Below are 23733 nucleotides of genomic sequence, written 5' to 3' on the forward strand. Positions count from 1 at the left end.
AAAATGACCAAAGAAAGAAAAAAAATGAACTTACATTTATATAATGCAGGATCCCACAAAGAGCAGTGAAAGGAATAATTGGCTAATCTGTTTTGGTGGTATTAGTTGAGGAAGAAATGTTGGGCAGGACACCAGGAGAATTTTTTCTTTTCTTCTCTGCACCCCCCCCCACCCCCCCCACTTCATTTGATCTTTTACATCCACCTCAACAGGCAGATGGAACCTCCGTTTAACTTTTCATCTAAAAGGCCTCTCCTCCAACAATACAGCACAATCTCAGTGTTGGAATGTCAGCCTGGATCGTGTGTTCAAATCCTGGGGGTAAATTTTAACCCGGAGTCGAGAGGAGGGTGGGAAGGGACAGGAAACCCGGAAGTACGGGTTTCCCGGACATCCTTACGCTTTAGACGTAAGAGCATCTTTTTAAATATTTTTTTTGTCTGTTTCCCACCCAACAGGCCAGCCAGATTGACAGGCTGGCTGTCATTCGGACGGGAGAAGAGCCAGGAGGCAGATGCCAGCACGTAAGTCTTAAATGGAGGGGATCGGGGGCTCATGGTTGGGTATCGGGTGAGCCGGGCCTTCTCGCGGCCTCTTACATGGCGTGAAGTAGAAGGCCTGAGAATCCCAGCCCCCAGGAGTTAAAAATAAAAAAACCTGTCAAAATAAAGGCCTGCAGCCTCCTTAAAAGCTTTCACTGAGCGACCTGCCTCCTGAGAGCGGGTTCATCACCCACCTCCGTAAAAACCAGAAGTGGGCGGGTTGGGGTCGGGTTTTAGGTTTTCTTCATGATTTTTACCTTCCCACCCGCTCGTGGGGTTAAAATTTCAGCCCTAAAGTGGGACTTAGACTCACTGCCTTCTGACTCGGGTGAGAGTACGGCCACGCTGACGTTTAGGGGATGATCTTAACCCCCAAGAACGGGTGGGTTGGGGGCGGGTGGGGGTTGAAAATAGTTGTTTCTTGGGTCGTGACCGCAACTCGGCTTTATTTCCGGGTTTAATGTCGACACGGAAAATACAGGCTTCCCACTGGGAATGCAAAGTCCGAAAATTTTGCAGTTGCGACCCAAAAAAACAACTATTTTCAATTCCCACCGGCCCCCAACCCACCTGTTCTTGGTGGTTAAAATCGCCCCCGAGTGTAGGAGTTACCAGCCTTTCCTTGACCAACATTTGGGAGCCATTTATTTCTCATTGGGTCACTACAGTATAATATTACCAGCTTATTCTAATATTTATACCTTTTTATATTTTGCACAATATCAAAATTCAGTTTTGTTCAGCAACTCCAGTATGGGACCATTGCACTTATTAGTTTGAACCTGGAATGTGGACTTTGACCCTAGATTGGTTGTTAATTTATCAGTTGTTGTTGAGGTAGTCCATGACTAGGTTCCGGATACACAACTGACAGTACCATATTGTTCCATTTCGGACGGGTGACTAAACGTCTACTCTTCACTTTCACCTGTGGCCTCGTTAATGAGTCATTGGAGCTAAATCAAGAACACCCACGAGTAATTCCAGTACGTGGGCGAGCTTCACCTCTTTCTCGGAGCTGAAAGAGGAACTTCAGGAGCAAAGGAGGACCCATACAGAGCTAAAAATATAGTGGAGCAAGGATTCTACTTTGGTATGGATCAATACTTGTATCAAACATGTTTAAGCCAAATAAATGATTAACTTTTTAGAAAACAAAGGAAATAAAAGTGAAATCCCCTATTGAACCAGCTTCGAGTGACATGATCCTTTATTGCCTGTTCCTCTTACATATCCAAATCAACTTTTTATGTCTTGTTTTTGAAACATCAAGAAGGAGCACATGCACTTCCATTTATTCTCCACCTGCCACCCCCCCTCTTATTTCTGGATCCATCCAGGTGATTAGCCTCACTTGGGATCACTATGGATGCTCTCAACAGCACTTTTACTTTGACTCAGTTCACCAGGAGATGAACTAAAATATTTACAACTTCGTGCCTTGTCTATTAGTTCCCCATATTTGTCCCCAATGATCAGGCTTATATCCCCAAACTCTCTTCTCCTCACATGGAATACTCAAGTGCTGCGTTGGAACTGGGTGATTGATCTCAGTTGAAATCCGGCTCTGTAGCATGGTTCCTGACCTGAGACACTTGGAAGCAGAGAACAGCTTCAGTTGTGGTTCCTTTGATGGCGCTGGGTGTTGCAGATCAGGAAAATTGCCCCAGTCTGTGCTGAACTAGCCAACTTCAACCAGGATAGCAATCGAAGCACTAGCTTTAACTCCCGCATTCCATATTTCAGCGAGGGGTGGGACTGGCCAAGATGTTGTTCCTGATCATTATTCACCATCCTCAGCTAGAAGTGTGCATGTGTGGACAGTGCGAGTGGACACGGCCAGACTTGTTGCAGTGTCCCTTGACCATGTATCAGATCGACATGCAAAATGGCCACATGGGTGAAGTGGTGCTGCAGGCTGCCCTTTCTGTGGCACCAAAACATGAGTCACTGTCTCCAGTACTGAAGCAATGAAGGGATAAAACTGGATGAGGAGAGAAAATTATACTATCCCTGACCACCCCTTCAATATGCATTCTGGGGCCTCGACTTGAATAAATGATAATTGAAAACCTATAATTGTCCAGCAGTGAGTGTGGCCTATTAATCTAATTTTCAACAATATGCAAATTTTCTGCAAAACAAGCTACAGAAAGGAATCAAACTTTTTGTCAGGTTTGTTCCCTACACTCACTGAGCTGGACAGCTCCCACTCCACCGTCTATCTGCTTTTGATAGTTTCTAATTATTACTTTGCTGCTCTTGTCAACAGCTCAAATAGTTGCATAGGGGTCTTGCTGTATTTATATTGTGGCTGATTTTTATTCAACATTGTTGGCTTCTTTCGGTGAGGTAACTCTGACCCGGACTAATGACCACGTTTGCTTTAGTTAATACCTAATCTGGCTCATTGAATAGGAATTCCTGGCTGGTCGCTGTCTAACGGGAGCGGACACTGCTCTGTCAGGATGGAGAGACCCCGACTCGCTGCCGTTGCTGTTTGCTTATTTCTGTCTGCTGGTGAGGGTGACTTTCTCATGTCGTTATTGGGGATTAAACAGGAAGCAAGGAAAAGTTAAATGCAACTTCAATTAATAATAGTGAAATTGATTGTGAAATCTGCACCGTCCAGTCTCCATTTAACTTTAATTTAAATCCATTGGTTGGATATTAATGCAAGTTTCTTATCTTTCTTCCCCTGTAGTTGAATCACGGGCTTTTACCATCACGGTGGAGCAGAGTATTGTTAATGCGTCAGTTGGAGACACTGTTCTCCTGTCCGTGGCGCCATCCGAGTTGGTGAGGGATGGGAACTGGAACAACGGGGTGCAAATCGCAGTGTGGATTGAGACAAGTCTTATTCTACATAATGATTACACAGGAAGGGTGGAGTTGTTCCCTAATTCATCTCTCCTGCTCCAGTCAGTGAGTGTTTCAGACAGTGGAGGGTACACTGTTACCATGACCTCTTACACAGGCAATTCAGCAACAGCGAAGATCGTTCTGCGTGTGTTCGGTAAGTAGCAGCAATATTTTGTTCGTCAAATGTTTAGGAAGTAATGAACCATAAACTTCACGATCATTCGCTACATGGAACAATTCAATACTTGGTGGGTCTATAACGGACAGAAGTCGATAGACAGTTACATTTTAAGCCTAGACAGTAGCGGTCAATTTTAATCCCGAATGGATTTCGGGAGTGGCGAATGCAAAACGCACTTGCTGGCCTAAATTTGAGGCCTGCGGGAATTTAACTGCCTGGCATCTCCTATGTTCCGCCCTCAGCTGCCTGCCCGGCTGGCCAGTATGTGAGAGAGAGGGTTTTGAGAGTGTCTCACGAGGGAACAACGGAGTGGAGGCTGGGGCAGGGGACACCCAGACTTTGCTTGTTGAACCCTACAAAAGAACGTTTTATACTTAGCTGGCTTCAGACTTGCTTCAGCCCAGTGGGAAAACACTGGCTTCCTACTCAAGCCATGGGTAAGATGCAATCTGTGTCCCATTGACATAATAGCATAAATTCATGAGATAACCACCTGCTTTAGGCAGGTGCCTGATTCCCTTGCGGAACACTGCAGGTTAAAATGGGAAATGGTGCAAAAGGGTAGAATTTTGGAACAGGTAAGCAACTTGCTCTTGTTTAAGTGCCCACCAGCCGGTTTCTGCTTCCTAAACCTTGGCAGCCACACTACAATTCTATTACGAATGTAGCCTAAATCCAATTAAGGTCCCCCCCCCTGTCTGGCACCAAAGCCAAGTAGAGTGAGAGGATGCGGCTGCCTCACTCATCTGTACTCTGGTCAATTCAAACCTTAACACCATGTTAATACTGCACAAACTTGACAATGATGGAAAGTGGAAACTACCTCTTAAAAATACTAAACATGTGGTGCAAATGCCTCATGATTTTCATATCACTTGCGTGGAGTTCCTTGATGGGCTTAAAGGGCTCACAACAATATATCCCAGAAAGGGATGAAAACCGCCAGTCATTCAGAGCGAATCAGTGAGGCCACATTAGATTGAGTTCAATGTGATCTCTATTTCCAAGAAAGGCGACCAACAAACCAGGGTAACAACCAACATTATAGTCTTGCATGAGTAATGGAAAGCTAATGTAATTGATCAATAGGAACAACTTTGAGAATTATCTACATGCAAGCAACCTAGAAAGTGATAACTTTCGAAGATGGCAATCCTGCTACACCAGTCTCCTTGACTTTTTTTGAGAAAGTGAAATGCTAAGCAGACATTTGAAAACCCAATGATAAAACACATCTGGACCCCCAGAAAGATTTTGATAAAGTTCCACATGAAAGGCTGCTACACAAGCTTAAGTCAACGGTATCCAGGGTAAAACTTGTAAGGTGATACAGCATTTGTCTGAAGGAGGAAGCAGTAGATACTAATTAAGGAGCGATGTTGGACATGAAGAATGTAATGGAGTGCCTCAAGAAATTTTGCTGAGGCTCCAACTGTTACTCGTCGACATAAATGACCTAGATTCAGATAGCAAAACTTGAACAGTAAAGTGTGATGAAGCAGCCAAGGACTTGCAGACAATGGCTGGGAGTCCCTGCCCATCCTCTGCTGACTTCTAGATGAGTGAGGGTGGAAATGGGACATTAAAAACTTGCATTTATATAGCGCCTTTAACATAGTAAAACATTCCAAGGCACTTCACAGAAGCGTTATCAGATGTTATTTGACACCAAGCCAAATAAGGACATATTAGGACAGCTGAAAAAGCTTGGTCAAAGAGGTAGGTTTTAAGGAGCGAATTAAAGGAGGGGAGAGAGAAGTGGAGAGGTTTAGGAAGGGAATCCCAGAGCTTGGTGCTTAGGCAGCTGAAGGCACGGCCGCCAGTGGTGGAGTGATGAAAATCAGGGATGCGCAAGAGGGCAGAATTGGTGGAACACGAGTTTTTGGAGGGTTGTCAGACTGGAAGAGAGATGGCTGTGGCAGGAGTGGAGATGGGCAATATTAGAGGTGGAAGTAGGTGGTCTTGGTGATGGAGAGGTTCTGGGATCGGAAGCTCAGCTCAGGGCGCCAACTTGCGAACTGATTCAGCCTCAGACAGTGGCTAGGGAGGGATGGAATCGGTGGCTAGCAAACGTAGTTTGTGGAGGGGCCGAAGACAATGGCTTCGGTCTTCCCAATATTGGAGGAAATTTCTGCTTTACTGGATGTCGGACCAGCAACATGACAAATCATAGGTGGTGGAGGGGCTGATAGAAGTGGTAGTGAGGTTACAGCTGGGTGTGGTCGGTGTACATGTGGAACCTGACGTGTTTACGGATGATGTCGACAAGGGGCAGCATGTAGATGAGAAATAGGAGAGGGCAGAGGATGATCCTTGAGGGCCTCCAGAGGTAACGGTGTGGGAGCGGGAAGAGAAGCCATTGCAGGATATTCTCTGGCTGCGACTGGATAGATAAGAAAGGAACTAGGCAAGGGCAGTCCCCCTCAATTGGACAACGGAGGAGAGGCGTTGGAGGAGGATGGTGTGGTCAACCATGTCAAAGGCTGCAGGCAGGTCAAGAAGAATGAGGAGGGATAGTTTACCACGGTCACATTCACAATGGATTTAATTTGTGATTTTGATACGGGGCCGTTTCAATGCTGTAGCAGGAGTGGAAATTAATTGTGCAGGTTCAAACGTGGAGGTGCGGGAAAGATGGACACGTATTTGATAGGTGACAACATGTTCAAGGATTTTGGAGGGGAAAGTGAGGTTGGAGATGGGTTGGTAGTTTGTAAGGACAGAGGAGTCAGGGGTGGGTTTTTTGAGGAGGGAGGTACTAACGGCAGATTTGAAAGGGAGGGGGCAATACCAGAGGAAAGGGAACCATTTACAATATCAGCTAACGCGGGGGCCTGGAAGAGAAGTAGGATGGCCAGCAGTTTAGTGGGAATAGGGTTGAGAGAGCAGTAGGTGTGTCTCATGGACAAGATGAGCTCGGCGAGGGCGTGAGGGGAAATATACATTCCCACAAATCCCTGTCCAGTTTCACATTCATCTGAATTCCCACCAGAGGTGAAGGATAATGTTGAATCCCTCTTACTGTACACGGCAACCATATTAAAATGACATTCAAATAATGTCATAATGACAGATATATGTTATATGATGTATTTTCCATGATTTGGCCCATATCAACACAGGACACATTGTGATTGATTGCAGTCTGTGCACCAGATATAAAAATTGTGATTTTTTTTTTGTTGCTTTTACGGGCATCTTTGAGGCTACTAGCAACACTACATCGCGGCAAGCCTGCCACAGTAAATTTCCACCTGCACTACTAGTAGCTCTTTAGCACAGGGGTGTCAAGGATTGGGCCCATGGCCGCGGTGTGCTGTGTGGATTCTCCCAGGCAATGCTTCTTACAGCCTGGGAGACCTGCTCCTTCCCCACTCTGTGACATCAGCGCCCCTTCCTGTGGGCATAGAGATTCATCATCCTCTCCCCTTGCTCAGAACTGACTGGAAATGGAACAGGCTTGTGGATTGGGGGGCAGGAGATTGGAACTTGAGGATTGGGTTTGGGGGAGGGGTGCGAAAGGGAGACAGGGGAATAGGGGTTGGAGATGGGGGCTCGGGGAAGAGAGGGGGACTAGGGAATGGGGATCAGGAGTTTGGGGCTTGAGCAGGGGAGGGAAAGAGGACTGGAGAATGTAGTGGAGTTGTAGGCATAGTGCCCAGAATTTCCTGCAGAGCTGGGAGCTGTAGCACCAGCAATGTGAGTGGGAGTGGCAGTGAGAGAGGAGCAGCCAGTAAAGGGGCGAGTGAAATCTGGGGACTTTACTGTGGGTAAATAGTGAACGATTGTTTCCACTGGTGGGCGAATGGGGAACCAGGGTACAGAGACTGAGGAGTCCCACTGCCCTCCAGGAATTGCAAGCCCTGATTTCACATCGCAAGCTCCAGCTGCTGCTGTAAACGCTGGGCTTGGAGAGGAGGGGAGCAGCGCATGGCATACCCATGAGTTTCAGAACCTCTCCCTTGGCTCCTCTCCCGGAGCAACAAACCCCACAAACAACCCCGGGCCTGACACCCAGGTCTCATCAGTGAACTCCTCTCTCTAGACTGTTCTGGATTGTTGTCTTATTGGGTCCAGGTGTAAATTGTTTTTCAAGTAGGTGATAAAACTCTGAATCCCACAATTCAGTAAAGTAGCAAGGTATTGTACAGTATCTGAGTAGCAGCACACTACATTCCAAGGCACTTTCCTTTCTTAAAGGAGGAATAAGAAAAGGAAAAGTTGAGTTTGTAAAGTAACTCTATATCCAGAATAGGCTGAGCTAAAATAACTTGGGCCTAGTAGCCCAATAAGCCCACTCTTTGAAACAGAACCCAAAGAGAGAGAGATGGAAACAGAAACCTCAACAAATAATTAATATTCACAATGCTGGAGTTGCACTATGTAGTTTTAAGAAAAATGCCAATTTATTGGTGATTTTGTTACAACTACACAATTATTATGACCTCATGTAGGGTCTGATAAAGGGGAACAGTTGAAAAATGGGGTTGGAGGGGGAGATGTTAATGATACAAATCCATAAATCTTGGAGAGGCAGATCTGTTCATGCCTAAATCCATTAATATGCTTTTATTCCCAACATTTACTTTACTGATGGTGATGATAAATCTAACAAATCAATGATTTAATTTTTTTTAAAGTAGTTATTTTGGCTCAGCCAAACCCATGCTTCACTTGAGAAAAACAATTACTACCAGCATCTGTGCCTTTGTTACAAAAGAAAATCAAACTTTTTACAAAAGCAAAATTAATTGCTTTTGAAGCTCCGACAATAATCCTTACTGTAACTCCTGTACTCTCCCTCTTAAACTGTGCAGTTTGTATCCCAGAACACATTCGGCACCAATTAGCTAAACCAGAACATCCACATGAATTACGAAATGAATTTCCAACTTCTTTGTGGACGTGAAGCCCAAATGTTTGATTTGTGAGCAAGAGCTAGGTTTTGTAAAAGAATGCAACATTCAAAGTCATGATGACAAATATGATGAGCACACAGGAAAGTTACGTAAAGATAAATTTACTGAATTAGCACCATCGTTTAAAAAGCAGTAATCAGTGTTTGCTAATGCTAGTATAAGTGATGCTGCTGTTGATGATGCTTCGTGATTGCCCATGAAATAGCTGTGTCATCGAAACTATTTTCTGAGGGATAATTGTTGAAGAACTGCATGCTAAAACCTGCAGAAATAGTAGGGTGGAAATTCAAGTGTGCGCCAGAAGCTTTTCCAAAATGGGGCCTCACGCCTCATTTTAATAATAGAGGCGAGCTGCAACACCTGTCGCACCTCCAGAGGGAACTCGCTCAACGTCGAGGATCAAATTTGGGCCTGCTGCATCGCCAGTATGCCCTGGGAGTTGGGTGATGGAAAATGGAGGAGGGCCAATGTCGGGTTGACATCAGCCCACAGTATTGCTGGGAGCCAGGGGAGGTGATCTTTCCCTACCGATTTAGACTGCTTTTTAGGCGACAGTAGAACTGAAAAAACTAGTTGGAGCTTGGACAGAACATGCTCCTAGTTTTTCGAGCAATTTGCAGAAGGTTCCTGAAACAGGTGTAGGACCCTACTTTGCATGTTTGAATTGATCCAATGCTGATTTCAGTCAGCTGCCAAGAATGCCAAAAACAGTGAGGACCAATATGGTGGTGCGTATGCAGTGCAGGACCTCGCGCTCAGAAATTGGTATATACTGTTCCCAGTTTACACCCAAAAAAAATACCTATTTCTACCCCACTGTGACCAAATAACTTGCTGAATGTGGCCTGCACCCCATACCAGGATGTCGGATCAGGCCCATCGTAGAAAATGATTTTGGCACCCCTGCTTCAGCAAAAGCCAGTGATCTCACTAAAAACGACTGAGAGGTTGGAAGATCAGACGGGGTCAAGGGTCCATCTCTCTGGTGGGCTGAGTTTCTGTTATTACGAAGATACACCTCAATTTTGCAGAAGAGGAAGATCAGGGCTGCTATTTTCAAATGGGCAGAATTATGGCAGATATAATTCAATACAGATAAGGCCTTACCCATTGAAAGCAAAATGGGGGAGAGCATGCTCAATAGACTTCAACTAGCTTCCAGATGAGCTGAAAGAAGTTAAAATGAAATGTGTTGTAATTCACACATCTGGGCTTGAAGAGCTCAGAGTTCCCAAAAGTAAAACAGAACTGCAGCCCAAGGATATCAACACCCTCACGATTAAGAGCAAACTACCGTCATCACTGATTTAATAGAACCAAGTAATAAAATATACTGCCAATGACACTGGGACTTCTGAACACAGTTAGTTTGGAAAAACACATGGGGGGTAGAATCTCAACTTACCACCTGGGCGTAAAACTGTTTCGTCAGCCCCCATTATAGCAATCACCCCCATTTTCGTTTCCATTTCTTTCAACTGGCAGTCAATCCACAACACCAGTTTTCTACCTGTTGGCAAGTTGAAAATCTACCCAATGACATATGCCTCTGAATAAAAGGGAAAGTTTAAAAGCACATTAAGCGGTAAAATGCTTTATTCAATGTTGTATCTGAAAGATGTCATGAAAGGCTGCCTGCAGTTGCAACTATTTTATTCCTTTTCTTCTTTGAATGAAATTGTTGCAATATTTCTATCCAAGAATGGTGATTAATTCTTGGTTCCCATCTCTATTCACAGAACCGATCTCCTTTGTATATGTTTCATCCAATGTTTCAAACCCAGTGCAACAGAATGACTCGGTTTGTCTGACCTGTCATGTACTTGGCGATTTCACCCGAATAGTTTGGTCTGTCAATAGGACAATTCTCCATAGTAATGAGAGGATAATATTATCCTTTGGAAATCTCACGTTGACGATAATTGGTTTCAACAAGACCGATTCCGGTGGATACCAATGCACTGCAAGCAGCCCTGTTAGTGAAAGAAACAGCGAACCCTACAACTTGTCCATTTATGGTGAGTACAAAGTGATTACATCTATTAGTATTGAACAATTACATACTATAATTTATCATTTTGCAATAATGCTAAATTACCCATGACAATACCCTTAGTCAGTTGATGTGTTATGTGTATGCATTTTTGCACCCATGTATGGGATATTTTGCACCCATTTACGTGGAAGATGACATCTCTGACAGTGCAGCACTCCCTCAGTACGCACTGAAGTGTCAGTCTAGATTACGTACTCAAGTCACTGGAGTGGGACTTGAACCCACAACCTTCTGACTCGGACGCAAGAGCCAAGAAAATCAGGTGGCTTCCTTAAAGGGTGTGCGATCCGCTCGGCCAGATTACCGTGAAGTCGAAAGTCTCATCAGTGAGAGAAGGAATCATTTGGCCATGTAAGACCATTTAAAATGAACCTATTTATGATTCCATCAGAGAGCAAATCTTGAACACATTTATGATGTTACTACAAAGAGCAGGATGAGTTCCTTCTCTTGTAAGGCAACTTGGAGATATATAATACCTCCATCTGAAATGCAGTGAACCATTTTCTTTTTACAGATCCTCCATTTATTGATAGCCTGCTCAAGTGTCTTCTGTTTCTGGTTGTACCCGTAATCTTGTAAGTGGCCACAGGCTGAATTATTTTACCCAGTCTGATTTAACTGTATTATCCTCTTAAAGAAAGACTTGCAGCAATTTCAAATATATACATAATGCTTGTGTACAAATTATGTTTAATTTTTTTTTACAGTAGAAAATGTAGTTAAGATGCATCATTCTGATTTTGCAGATTCTGCATAATCTTTACCAGGATCAGAATAAACTGCTGTGACTGTCAATGCCCGTGCTGCTTCCTCACCAGGTGAGTGTCAAGCTAGTTCAGAACTTGGGGTAGATTTTCAACTTGCCACCTGGGCATAAAACTGGCATTGTGGTTCGCCCGCCTATCACAGAAACAGCCTGATTTTTCATTTCCATTGATTTCAATGATAGCCTAGGAATTACTTTTGGAGCAACCGACCCACAATGGGGAGACGGGCAATTTTAACTTTGGCCGAGAGTATAAAATAGGCGCTACCGAATTAACCGTCCATCATTCGCCCCGCCCGATTTTTCCCGTCCATTGACTTTAACTTGAAAATGTACCCTAAGATTTCCTCCATGCGTTAGGTGCAACAAAATACCTGGGGGGGTCATTTTAACTTTCACAGATGGCGTGAAGTAGGCAATATCGGAACGGCTGCTCATTATACACTTTGGCCAATTTTCCTTTCTATTGAATGCAATCATCACCACTGAAGTCAATGTAAAGGAAAACCAGGTGGGGTATATAATGTGTGGCTGATCCGATATCGCCCATTTTATACCATCGCCAAAAGTTAAAATTACCCCCTGTTCTTTATATATAAATTGACAATTTCGCTGCATCCAGCACACAGAGGCTTTCACTGTTTCAAAAGATGGAGGATTATAGTTTGCCCGTATTTGATGTTGATTGCAGCTTTCCATAAAATAGCAGCCGAGGATGTCCAAACAAGTGTTAAATGTTGCTCCAAAAGTAATTTGTAGACTATCATTTCTTCCTCTCTATTCTATCATTGTTTTTGATCATAGAATTGCTGTGAAAGTATATATTTTTTTACAAATTGCCCAATTTTTTTTCCAAGGCTCTCCCTAATCTTCATGTAAATGTAAAATCATTAATAACTCTTTACCCCTCAATTCCCCGTGTCAATATCCTATTATTCAGTTCCTCCTTGAAGTCATCGATTGATATCAAGTGTGAGGTCAGCCACTTTGGACCCAAGAAAGATGAATCAGAGTATTTTCTTAATGACGAGAGACTAGAAACTGTGGAGGAACAGAGATCTTGGAGTTGCAGTACACATCATTAAAACCTAGTAGACTGGTACAAAAAGCAATCAAAACAGCTAATGGAATGTTGGCCTTTATCTCAATGGGGCTGGAATACAAAGGGGAAGAAGTCATGCTTCAGTGGTATAGAGCCTTGGTCAAACTCCATCTGGAGAACTGCATTTAGTTTTGGGCACTGTAGCTCAGGAAGGATATACTGGCCTTGGAGAGGGTGCAACGCAGATTCACCAGAATGATACCGGGGCTAAAAGGGTTAAATTATCAAAACAGGTTGCATAAAATTGACTTGTACTCCCTTGAGTATAGAAGATTGAGGGGTGATCTGATCGAGGTGTTTAAAATGTTAAAAGGATTTAATAGGTTCGACATGGAGAAACTATTTCCTCAAGTGGAGGAATCGAGAACAAGGGGACATTATCTTAAAATTAGAGCCAGGCCATTCAGGAGCAGAATCAGGAAGCACTTTTTCACGCACAGTAGTAGAAATCTGGAACACTGTTCCCCCAAAACGTTGTGGATGCTGGGACAATTGGAGCTTTTAAGACCGAAGTCGATAGATTTTTGTCAGGTAAGGGTATCAAGGGATATGGAGCTAAGGCAGGTAAATGGAGTTGAGCTACAGATCAGCCAGTGATCTAATAGAATGACAGAGCAGGCTCGAGAATGGCCTACTCCTGTTCCTATGACCTAGAATTAGCTTTTTTCTCTGCCAAGATGTTCTACAACTACACTGTCTTTTTTAATGGTTGGGGGAAGCTATTCTTGATGTCGTATTACTGCCCAGCTGCTTCCTGGGTTGATATCACAACACATTTCTCCTCCCTCCTCGGTTTGCCTCCCTCCCTCCCTCATTGGATGATTGACAGTCAATTGTATCTACATCTGTATACACACTTATAGAAATAGCTATTGTTATAGTCAGTCCCTTCGAAATAGAACAGTAATTCCTGTACTATGAAACTTTGCCATTGAATTTTAAAATTAGACTATTTTCCATTCACATTTGATGCAGATGATCTGATTTATCAAAACAAGTATGGCATAATTTATATTATTTCTCTAACAGATACATCTTTTATTGCTGGGTGTCCTGCTGCAACAACAGAGTTTCGGAGAACATCTGTGACGATGAGGAAACTGGGTAAGGGCTCTCCCTGTGTGAAACAAGGGCATTCTGACTGGGCGACTAGGGTTAGTTTACACTGTAAATCTTGAGTTACGGCATGATATGACTGCCAGAGCAATCAGAATGAGACTTTCGGGAGTGAATAACCTTGAACTACTTGGGTTTGACACCATAAGTTGGATTTTCAACTTGACATTCGGGGCATAACTGCGGCTGCAGGTTGATCGCCCGTCTCAGAAACTGCTGGATTTTTATTCTGATTATAAATCGGGGGGGTGGCACATGGTGATATGTAACTGGTGACTGATCTGCAACACGAGTTTTGTGCCCAGGCAGCAAGTTAAAAATCTACCAGCGCATGTAGTGTAAATCTAGTAGAGCGTCAAACTGTTTTATTAAAAAGTGCTCCGAGGGTTGGCGGGGGGGGGGTTGTTGTTGGACCCATGGACATTTTGTAAAACGACGTGACCTTGAAATATATGTTTAGAGAGCAGAGCTCCTCTCATGTCCTGATCTTAACCCTTGAGGAAAAAGCATTGTGGATGCATGTTCCCAGTCAGGCAGCACAACTGTCTCCTTTACAAGACAGTTAAAATCCCAGCCACGCAGCAAACCGGTAACGTAAACTGTATTCTGGCTGGCTGGAACAGAAACTGATAATCGGATTCACAGCTGCAATGTAAGTGCATCCTAAATGTGAAGATTGTGCATAATCTATGTCTTTTTGGTCCAAGCCCCATGATTTCGAGTGAAGCTGTCTCATAATTGGAGCACTACGCTTCTCTAGAGTCCCTGCTGGTGTTTTATTTCTAGTTCTTTAAGTTACTACATTTCTCATTTCCTATAATATAGACTGCCTCTGTTTGTTTGATCCCTCCACCCCTTATGTTTCCCTTTAATCCAGCTTCCCTGTGCATTTGCTCCCATTGTCCCATCACCATTATTTCTGCAATTATATTTTGGCCTCAAGTGTAAACTTATGAATCTGTCTCTATCCATCCCAGTCGCTCCTTCCCACTCCTTGAATTTTTTCTTCAAGTTCTCATTCAGTTCTTTTTATGCTGCTCTCTTTTCTGCAGTATAGCACTTCTTATGTTTCAATCTGCATCCAAACAGTTAATTAAATAAAGTCTTGAGTTTCCTTGTTCGCTCCTACCTCATGTACGTATTACTTTAAAATAATTAAGTTGTCTTGGATACAAGAGGACATAACAGCTAGCATGGAATGTAAGGTTCATTTTTGGTTGTCACACCATGCAATATGAACATACTTTGTTAATTGCTTTCACCTTTTTATTCAATTTATCAGAGCTCCAGTATGTGGAATATCAAGATGTTTGTTTCTCTATTTTACAGAAATCTTTCAGGCACCTGGGTAGCGTGTTGCTCCAATGGATCCAAGACCAATTCTAACTCGCCTTACGTGGAAGAACCAAGGTAACAGCCTATTAACAGGAATAATTATTATGATGGGAAGGGAGAATTGAACCTCCCTGTGTGGAAACAGAGATTACTTCAGAATTCATTTAGTGTTATTAACTTTCCTACCCTTTAATATATTTTGCCCCTCTACAATGTTTTTATCCATTCATGTAACTCAATTTATATAATGTCTGTCTATATTTCACGTACAACCATTGCCCTCCACAGATGACACTCGTCATGCACAAAATAAAAATTGTGCCTAGTGGAGTATTTGATCATCAGAGTTTATATCGACACCAGACATTTATCCAACTACTGTTTGAAGAATTTAATTGGTACTTTGATTTTGCTTGGAGTCTTTTTCACACACCCAATATTCTACAAGGCAAATATGTCCTTCGGGAATTAGAATGTTTGTTTTTTTTCAACTTCTAGATCAATGTCTTGGGGATGGATCTTAGCATTTCATTCGCATTGTTAATGGCTTTACATAGACTGTATAATCAGCAATCACATCCACATCCTCTCCCACGTTTGTTACCAGACATTTGCATTTACTATTTCTTGTTCCAAAATGTAGCTTTTACATTTCCCACATTCAAATCTGTCCTTGTATACAAATTTGTGTTTTTGGTCTGGATATTTGCGAATGCTGATTATCTCCCTCACATTTGTCCTCTGGCCACATGGTGGAGCTAATGTTAGAACATTACAAGTATTCTCCTTCGAATGCTGTATGGCAACGTTTAGGGAACTACCACTGTGCACTGACCATCCTTTCCCTCACAGGAGCCTGAGTGGCCTTTCAATATCATGCTGCAGCAATGTGTTGCGAAACAAGAGTGAATCGCAGGGTGAAACTAAAACTGGGTAAGTCTTAACTTTGGAGTAGAAATGTATAATTTGATTTGGTATGAATCCCAAGAAGAACAACTCAATCAAACTGCTTGCAAGTAGATTTGCCTGCAGAAAGTTACTTTCCTGTCCAAACCCCATCTTTCAATAATTTCCTTCGTCTTTCACTAATTTCCTTTCACCTGCTGACAGGACTTTTAAGCCTCTGTCCATAGAAGAAAACTGAATTTATATAAGTCCTTGGATCATTTGTGGGTCACGGCAGTGACACGTTTGTTTTTCTGGGGGTATGGTAGCCTAGTGGTTATGGTAGTGGGCTAGCAACCGTAGAGGTCATGACTTCAAATCCCACCATCACAAATTGTGAAATATAAATTCAATAAATCTGGTAATTTGTAGGATGGTACATGGAAAGAAAAAATATGAAGTCTGCCAGATTGTCATAAAAGTACAATTAGGGATGGGTAATGCTGCCTTGCTGGTGTGGCCCACATCTCAGGAACGAATGTGAAAAGGGAGACTCCTTATTCAATTAGTTACATTTGAAGCGTATTTGCTATTTTATGCAGGCACACATAGAATTACGTAAAATTTACAGCACAGAAACAGGCCATTTGGCCCAAATGGTCTATGCCGCTGTTTATATTCCATAGAAACTTCCTCCCACTCTAATTGCCTCTTCCAACTCTGTCCCGTATCCCTTTATTTCTTTCACCCTCGCAAATGCATCAAGCCTCCCTTTAAATGTGTTATTGCTATCTGCTTCAAACACTGCATGTGACAGCGAATTGCGCAATCTCAACACTGTGTAAAGGGATTCCTTCTAAAATTTTTATTTGATTTTTATTTATTCGTTCACTGTGTCGCTGGCAAGGCCGGCATTTATTGCCCATCCCTAATTGCCCGTGAGAAGGCGGTGGTGAGCCGCCTTCTTGAACCGCTGCAGTCCGTGTGGTGACGGTTCTCCCACAGTGCTGTTAGGGAGGGAGTTTCAGGATTTTGACCCAGCGACGATGAAGGAACGGCGATATATTTCCAAGTCAGGATGGTGTGTGACTTGGAGGGCAACGTGCAGGTGGTGTTGTTCCCATGTGCCTGCTGCTCTTGTCCTTCTAGGTGGTAGAGGTCACAGGTTTGTGAGGTGCTGTCGAGGAAGCCTTGGCGAGTTGCTGCAGTGCATCCTGTGGATGGTGTACACTGTGCGCCGGTGGTGAAGGGAGTGAATGTTTAGGGTGGTGGATGGGGTGCCAATCAAGCGGACTGCTTTGTCCTGTTAGTGGCTGTCTTATTTTGATGCCCGCTAATTCTACACTCACCCACAAGTGGAAATAATTTCTCCTCATCCATCCGATCAAACCCTTTCATGATTTTAAAGACCTCTGTCAGGTCTTCTCTTTCCCAGAGAAAAAAGCCCCAGCCTACTCAGTCTTTCCTGATAGTTGCATCCTCTCATTTCTGGTGACATCCTTGTAAATTTTTTCTGCACTTTCTCCAGTACTTCATTACCCTTTTTATAATATGGAGACCAGAACTGCATGCAGTATTCCAAGTGTGGACTAATCAAGTTCCATATAAATTTAACATTACCTCCTTGCTTTTGTATTCAAATCTTTTAGAAATGAATCCAGTCCTTTGTTTGCACTCTGTATGCCCTTATCAACTTGTGTTGCTGCTTTTCGTGATTTATGCATCTGTATTCCCAGATTTCTTTACTAGTCTACCCCATTTAATTTCTCACCCTCCAAGGAAGAAGTGATCTCCTTATGCATCCTACCAAAATGATGTTTTATACATTCATGGGATGTGGGCGTCGCTGGCCTGGCCAGCATTTATTGCCCATCCCTAATTGCCCTTGAGAAGGTGGTAGTGAGCCGCCTTCTTGAACTGCTGCAGTCCGTGTGGTGAAGGTTCTCCCACAGTGCTGTTATATAGGGCGTTCCAGGTTTTTGACCCAGCGACGATGAAGGAACGGCGATATATTTCCAAGTCGGGATGGTGTGTGACTTGGAGGGGAACGAGCAGGTGGTGTTGTTCCCATGTGCCTGCTGCCCTTGTCCTTCTCGGTGGTAGAGTTCGCGTGTTTGGGAGGTGCTGTCGAAGAAGCCTTGGCGAGTTGCTGCAGTGCATCCTGTGGATGGTACACACTGCCGTCACAGTGCGCCGGTGGTGAAGGGAGTGAATGTTTAGGGTGGTGGATGGGGTACCAATCAATCGGGCTGCTTTGTCCTGTATGGTGTCGAGCTTCTTGAGTGTTGTCAGAGCTGCACTCATCCAGGCAAGTGGAGAGTGTTCCATCACACTCCTGACTTATGCCTTGTAGATGGTGGAAAGGCTTTGGGGAGTCAGGAGGTGAGTCACTCGCTGCAGAATACCCAGCCTCTGACCTGCTCTTGTAGCCACAGTATTTATGTGGCTCGTCCAGTTAAGTTTCTGGTCAATGGTGACCCTCAGGATGTTGATAGTGGGGGATTTGGCGATGGTAATGCCGTTGAATGTCAAGGGGAGGTGGTTAGACTCTCTCTTGTTGGAGATGGTCATTGCCTGGCACTTGTCTGGCGCGAATGTTACTTGTTTCTTATCAGCCCAAGCCTGGATGTTGTCCAGGTCTTGCTGCATGCGGGCACGGACTGCTTCTTTATCTGAGGGGTTGCGAATGGAACTGAATACTGCGCAATCATCAGCGAACATCCCCATTTCTGACCTTATGATGGAGGGAAGGTCATTGATGAAGCAGCTGAAGGTGGTTGGGCCTAGGACACTGACCTGAGGAACTCCTGCAGCAATGTCCTGGGGCTGAGATGATTGGCCTGCAACAACCACTACCATCTTCCTTTGTGCCAGGTATGACTCCAGCCACTGGAGAGTTTCCCCCTGATTCCCATTGACTTCAATTTTACTAGGGCTCCTTGGTGCTACACTCGGTCAAATGCTGCCTTGATGTCAAGGGCAGTTACTCTCACCTCACCTCTGGAATTCAGCTCTTTTGTCCATGTTTGAACCAAGGCTGTAATGAGGTCTGGAGCCGAGTGGTCCTGGCGGAACCCAAACTGAGCATCGGTGAGTAAGTGCCGCTTGATAGCACCGTTGACGACACCATCCATCACTTTGCTGATGATTGAGAGTAGACTGATGGGGCGGTAATTGGCCGGATTGGATTTGTCCTGCTTTTGGTGGACAGGACATTCCTGGACAATTTTCCACATTGTCTGGTAGATGCCACTGTTGTAGCTTTAATGGAACAGTTTGGTTAGAGGCGCGGCTGGTTCTGGAGCATAAGCCTTCAGCACTACAGCCGGGATGCTGTATTGACCCATAGCATTTGCTGTATCCAGTGCACTGAGCGGTTTCTTGATATCACGTGGAGTGAATCGAATTGGCTGAAGACTGGCTTCTGTGATGGTAGGGAAATTGGGAGGAGGCCGAGATGGATCATCCACTCGGCACTTCTGGCTGAAGATGGTTGCAAATGGTTCAGCCTTGTCTTTTGCACTCACGCGCTGGACTCCGCCATCATTGAGGATGGGGATGTTTACAGAGCCTCCTCCTCCCGTTAGTTGTTTAATTGTACACCACCATTCACGACTGCAGAGCTTTGATCTGATCCGTTGGTTGTGGAATCGCTTAGCTCTCTCTATAGCATGTTGCTTCCGCTGTTTAGCATGCATGTAGTCCTGAGTTGTAGCTTCACCAGGTTGCCACCTCATTTTTAGGTACGCCTGGTGCTGCTCCTGGCATGCTCTTCTACACTCCTCATTGAACCAGGGTTGATCCCCTGGCTTGTTGATAATGGTGGAGTGAGGAATATGCTGGGCCATGAGGTTACAGATTTTGCTGGAATACAATTCTGCTGCTGCTGATGGCCCACAGCACCTCATGGATGCCCAGTTTTGAGCTGCTAGATCTGTTCTGAATCTATCCCATTTCGCACGGTGATAGTGCCACACAACACGTTGGATGGTGTCCTCAATGCGAAGACGGGACTTCATCTCCACGAGGACTGTGCGGTGGTCACTCCTACCAATACTGTCATGGACAGATGCATCTGAGACAGGTAGTTTGGTGAGGACGAGATCAAGTAGGTTTTTCCCTCGTGTTGGTTCGCTCACCGCCTGCCGCATGCCCAGTCTGGCAGCTATGTCCTTCAGGACTCGGCCAGCTCGGTCAGTAGTGGTGCTACCGAGCCACTCTTGGTGATGGACATTGACGTCCCCCACCTAGAGTACATTCTGTGCCCTTGCTACCCTCAGTGCTTCCTCCAAGTGGAGCTCAAGATGGAAGAGGACTGATTCATCAGCTGAGGGAGGACGGGAATGGTAATCAGCAGGAGGTTTCCTTGAGCATGTTTGACCTGATGCCATGAGATTTCATGGGGTCCGGAGTCAATCCCAGGGCCGCTCCCTCCTGGCTGTATATTACTGTACTGCCACCTCTGATGGGTCTGTCCTGCCAGTGGGACAGGACATACCCAGGGATGGTGATGGAAGAGTCTGGGACGTTGGCTGAAAGGTATGATTCTGTGAGTATGGTTATGTCAGGCTGTTGCTTGACTAGTCTGTGGGACAGCTATCCCAATTTTGGCACAAGTCCCCAGATGTTCGTGAGGAGGACTTTGCAGGGTTGATTGGACTTGGTTTGCCTTTGTCGTGTCCGGTGCCTAGTGGTCCAATGCCTGGTGACCCATCCGGTTTTATTCTTATTATGACTTTTTTTAGCGAGATTTTACAACTGAGTGGCTTGCTCGGCCATTTTAGAGGGCAGTTAAGAATCATCCACATTGCTGTGGGTCTGGAGTCACATGTAGGCCAGACCGGGTAAGGACGGCAGGTTTCCTTCCCTAAAGGGCATTAGTGAACCAGATGGGTTTTTACGTCAATCCGGTCGTTTCATGGCCACCATTACTGATACTAGTTTTTTTTTAATTCCAGACTTTTTATTTAATTAATTGAATTTAAATTCCCCAGCTGCTGTGGCGTGATTTGAACTCATGACTCCAGATTACTAGTCCAGTAACATAACCACTATGCTACCGTACCCGTGAATGATCCACCTCACACTGCACCATACTGAATTTTATTTGACATTTATCCCCCCACTCTGTAAGCCTGTTTATTTGGCTGCTGTGTTTCCTACATTACAACAGTGACCACACTTCAAAAGTACTTCATTGGCTGTAAAGCACTTTGGGACATCCTGAGGTCGTGAAAGGCGCTATAGAAATGCAAGTTTTTAAAGTCTTTCTTTTCCTTCTTCTTGTATTTTGATGCAGCCTTCCACATTATTAGCAACACCCACCAATTTGGTATCTGCAAATTTCAACATTTCGGAGTCCAAATCATTTATGTATACGGTGAATAACAGTGATACCAGCATGGATCCCTGCGGGACACCACTTCCCACTTTCTACCAGAGCAACCAATTTGAGCACAGCAAAGTTCTGCAAACAGCAAATGGGATTAGAGGTGGTGAAGGGTTCTTTACTGGTCTTACTAAATAATGAAATGGGATTTTTTTATGTGCAGCTGAACAGAGAGGTTTAGCATCTCCAAAAGACCTCTACCAATGCAGATTGCCCCTAGTACTGCGCTGAAGTGCCAGCCTAGATTATGGGCTGAAGTGCTGCAATGGGGTTTGAACCTGCAACCTGGCAAGTCTGAGGCAAGAGTACTGCTGACTGAGCCAACCTGGCACTGTAATCACAGTCCACAACCAATAACCTACAAATTGCTGTTGGGTATCTTAGGTGGGGCACTTAGGTGGGGCATTGTTAATTACATTAAAGTGAACATTAACCCATTTAGAACAAAGTACTTAACACCCATATTAAAATAGCAGAGAGAGGAATGACAACTCAACATATTGGTCCAGCGGAAAGTAATTTTCAGCCGGATTTAAATTCTGCTTGGTCGCTGTTGTTTATCTGATCCATTAATCTCATTTGTTGTGGCTTGGGACCCCTGTATACATTAAAAGCACTATATAAATACAAGTTGGTCATGATGATGATGACGATATTCTCTAATTCGCCTCTATTTTCCTTCGCTTTTGCTTCTCCGGCCCTTTCTCTTTTTAGTGCATTTATTTTGAGGCTGAAATGGCAGAGAGGAATGTCAGATGAGCATTAAGTGCTGGTGCAACTTCAGAGGCTCTGTTCGAAATCAGCATGACTTGCTGTGAACATGACTGGGTTTATTCCACATTCTAAATCTTGCCTCCCTAATACTGTGTTCTTGTACTCATTTGGTTTTCATCGAAAAATAAATTGTGCATTTGATCTCCCACCCTGCTCTACAAAGCAACATATAAATGGTTTCTTAGAATCATACAGCACAGGAGGAGGCCATTTGGCCCACCGTGCCTGTTCCAGCTCTTTGAAGGAGCTATTCAATTAGTCCCTTTCTCGTGCTGTTTCTCCATAGCCCTGCAATTTCATCGTTTTCAAATATATATCCAATTCCCTTTTGAAAGTTACTATTGAATCTGCTTCCACCACCCTTTCAAGCAGTGCATTCCAGATCATAACAATTCGCTGTGTTTAAAAAAAAGTCTCCTTATTCCTTCCCCCCCGCCACCGTTCTTTTGCCAATTATCTTAAAGCTGTGTCCTCTGGTTACCGACCCTCCTGCTAGTGGAGACAGTTTCTCTCTATCAAAACCCCTCATAATTTAGAACACCTCTATGAAACTGAAGTCCCTGAATTGTGGTACCATTTTAGTAAATTTCCTCTGTACCCTCTCCAAGGCCTTGACATCCTTCCTAAAGTGTGATGCCCAGAATTGAACACAATACTCCATCTGAGGTCTAACCAGTGATTCATAAAGGGTTATCATAACTTCCTTGCTTTTGTACTCTGCCTCTATTTATAAAGCCAGGGATCTGGTATGATTTTTTAACAGCCGTATCAACTTATCTTGCCACCTTCAAAGATTTATGCATGTGAACCTCCAGTTCTCTCCATTCCTGCACCCCCTTTAAAATTGTGCCATTTAGTTTATATTGCCTCTCTTCATTCTTCCTTCCATAATACATCACTTCACACTTCCGAGCAGGTGAAATTTAATGCAATGTGTCTGCCCATTTCACCAGTCTGTCTATGTCCTCTTGAGGTCTGCTACTATCCTCCTCACTGTTTACAATGTTTCCAAGTTTTGTGTCGTCTGCAAACTTTGAAATTATGTCTCCTATACCCAAGCCCACGCCATTAATATACATCAAAATGAGTTGTGGTCCTAATACTGACCCGTGCGGGATACCACTGTATGTGGCACTATATCAAATGCTTTTGGAAGTCCATGTGAGCAGTTCTGGGCACCGCACCTTCGAAAGGACATATTGGCCTTGGAGGGAGTGCAGCGTAGCTTTACTAGAATGATACCCGGACTTCAAGGGTTAAGTTACGAGGAGAGATTACACAAATTGGGGTTGTATTCTCTAGAGTTTCGAAGGTTAAGGGGTGATCTGATCGAAGTTTATAAGATATTAAGGGGAACGGATAGGGTGGATAGAGAGAAACTATTTCCGCTGGTTGGGGATTTTAGGAGTAGGAGGCACAGCCTAAAAATTAGAGCCAGACCTTTCAGGAGCGAGATTAGAAAACATTTCTACACACAAAGGGTTGTAGAAGTTTGGAACTCTCTTCCGCAAACGGCAGTTGATACTAGCTCAAATTTAAATCTGAGATAGTTAGCTTTTTGTCAACCAAAGGTATTAAGGGATTTGGGCCAAAGGCAGGTATATGGAGTTAGATCACAGATCAGCCATGATCTTATCAAATGGCGGAGCAGGCACGAGGGACTGAATGGCCTACTCCTGTTCCTATGTTCCTATGTACATAAGTACTGCACTACCTTCATCAACCCTGTCTGTTATTTCATTGACGACCTCAATCAAGTTTGTCAGACATGATTTGCCTTTAACAAATCTGTGTTGGCTGTCA

At 44.1% G+C, this 23733-nt stretch overlaps 1 protein-coding gene across 5 annotated transcripts in view; it reads left to right on the plus strand.

Annotated features, from left to right (window-relative positions):
• LOC137306185 (uncharacterized) overlaps nucleotides 1-23733 on the plus strand; it is a 50396-nt gene that overhangs the window by 12710 nt on the left and 13953 nt on the right. For 3 of the 5 annotated variants that reach the window (XM_067975268.1, XM_067975270.1, XM_067975271.1), the window contains exons 2-9: nucleotides 459-524; nucleotides 3247-3558; nucleotides 10244-10522; nucleotides 11078-11138; nucleotides 11310-11381; nucleotides 13461-13535; nucleotides 14877-14957; nucleotides 15735-15815. In XM_067975268.1, coding sequence (XP_067831369.1) covers nucleotides 515-524; nucleotides 3247-3558; nucleotides 10244-10522; nucleotides 11078-11138; nucleotides 11310-11381; nucleotides 13461-13535; nucleotides 14877-14957; nucleotides 15735-15815 — 971 coding nt within the window. In that variant the 5' untranslated portion in view covers nucleotides 459-514. Of the gene's footprint in view, nucleotides 1-458; nucleotides 525-2898; nucleotides 3063-3246; nucleotides 3559-10243; nucleotides 10523-11077; nucleotides 11139-11309; nucleotides 11382-13460; nucleotides 13536-14876; nucleotides 14958-15734; nucleotides 15816-23733 lie in introns of those variants that run through there. The other 2 variants (XM_067975267.1, XM_067975272.1) reach the window with 2 other exon arrangements.

Source organism: Heptranchias perlo, chromosome 42 (assembly GCF_035084215.1).
Source record: "Heptranchias perlo isolate sHepPer1 chromosome 42, sHepPer1.hap1, whole genome shotgun sequence".
Lineage (NCBI taxonomy): Eukaryota > Metazoa > Chordata > Chondrichthyes > Hexanchiformes > Hexanchidae > Heptranchias > Heptranchias perlo.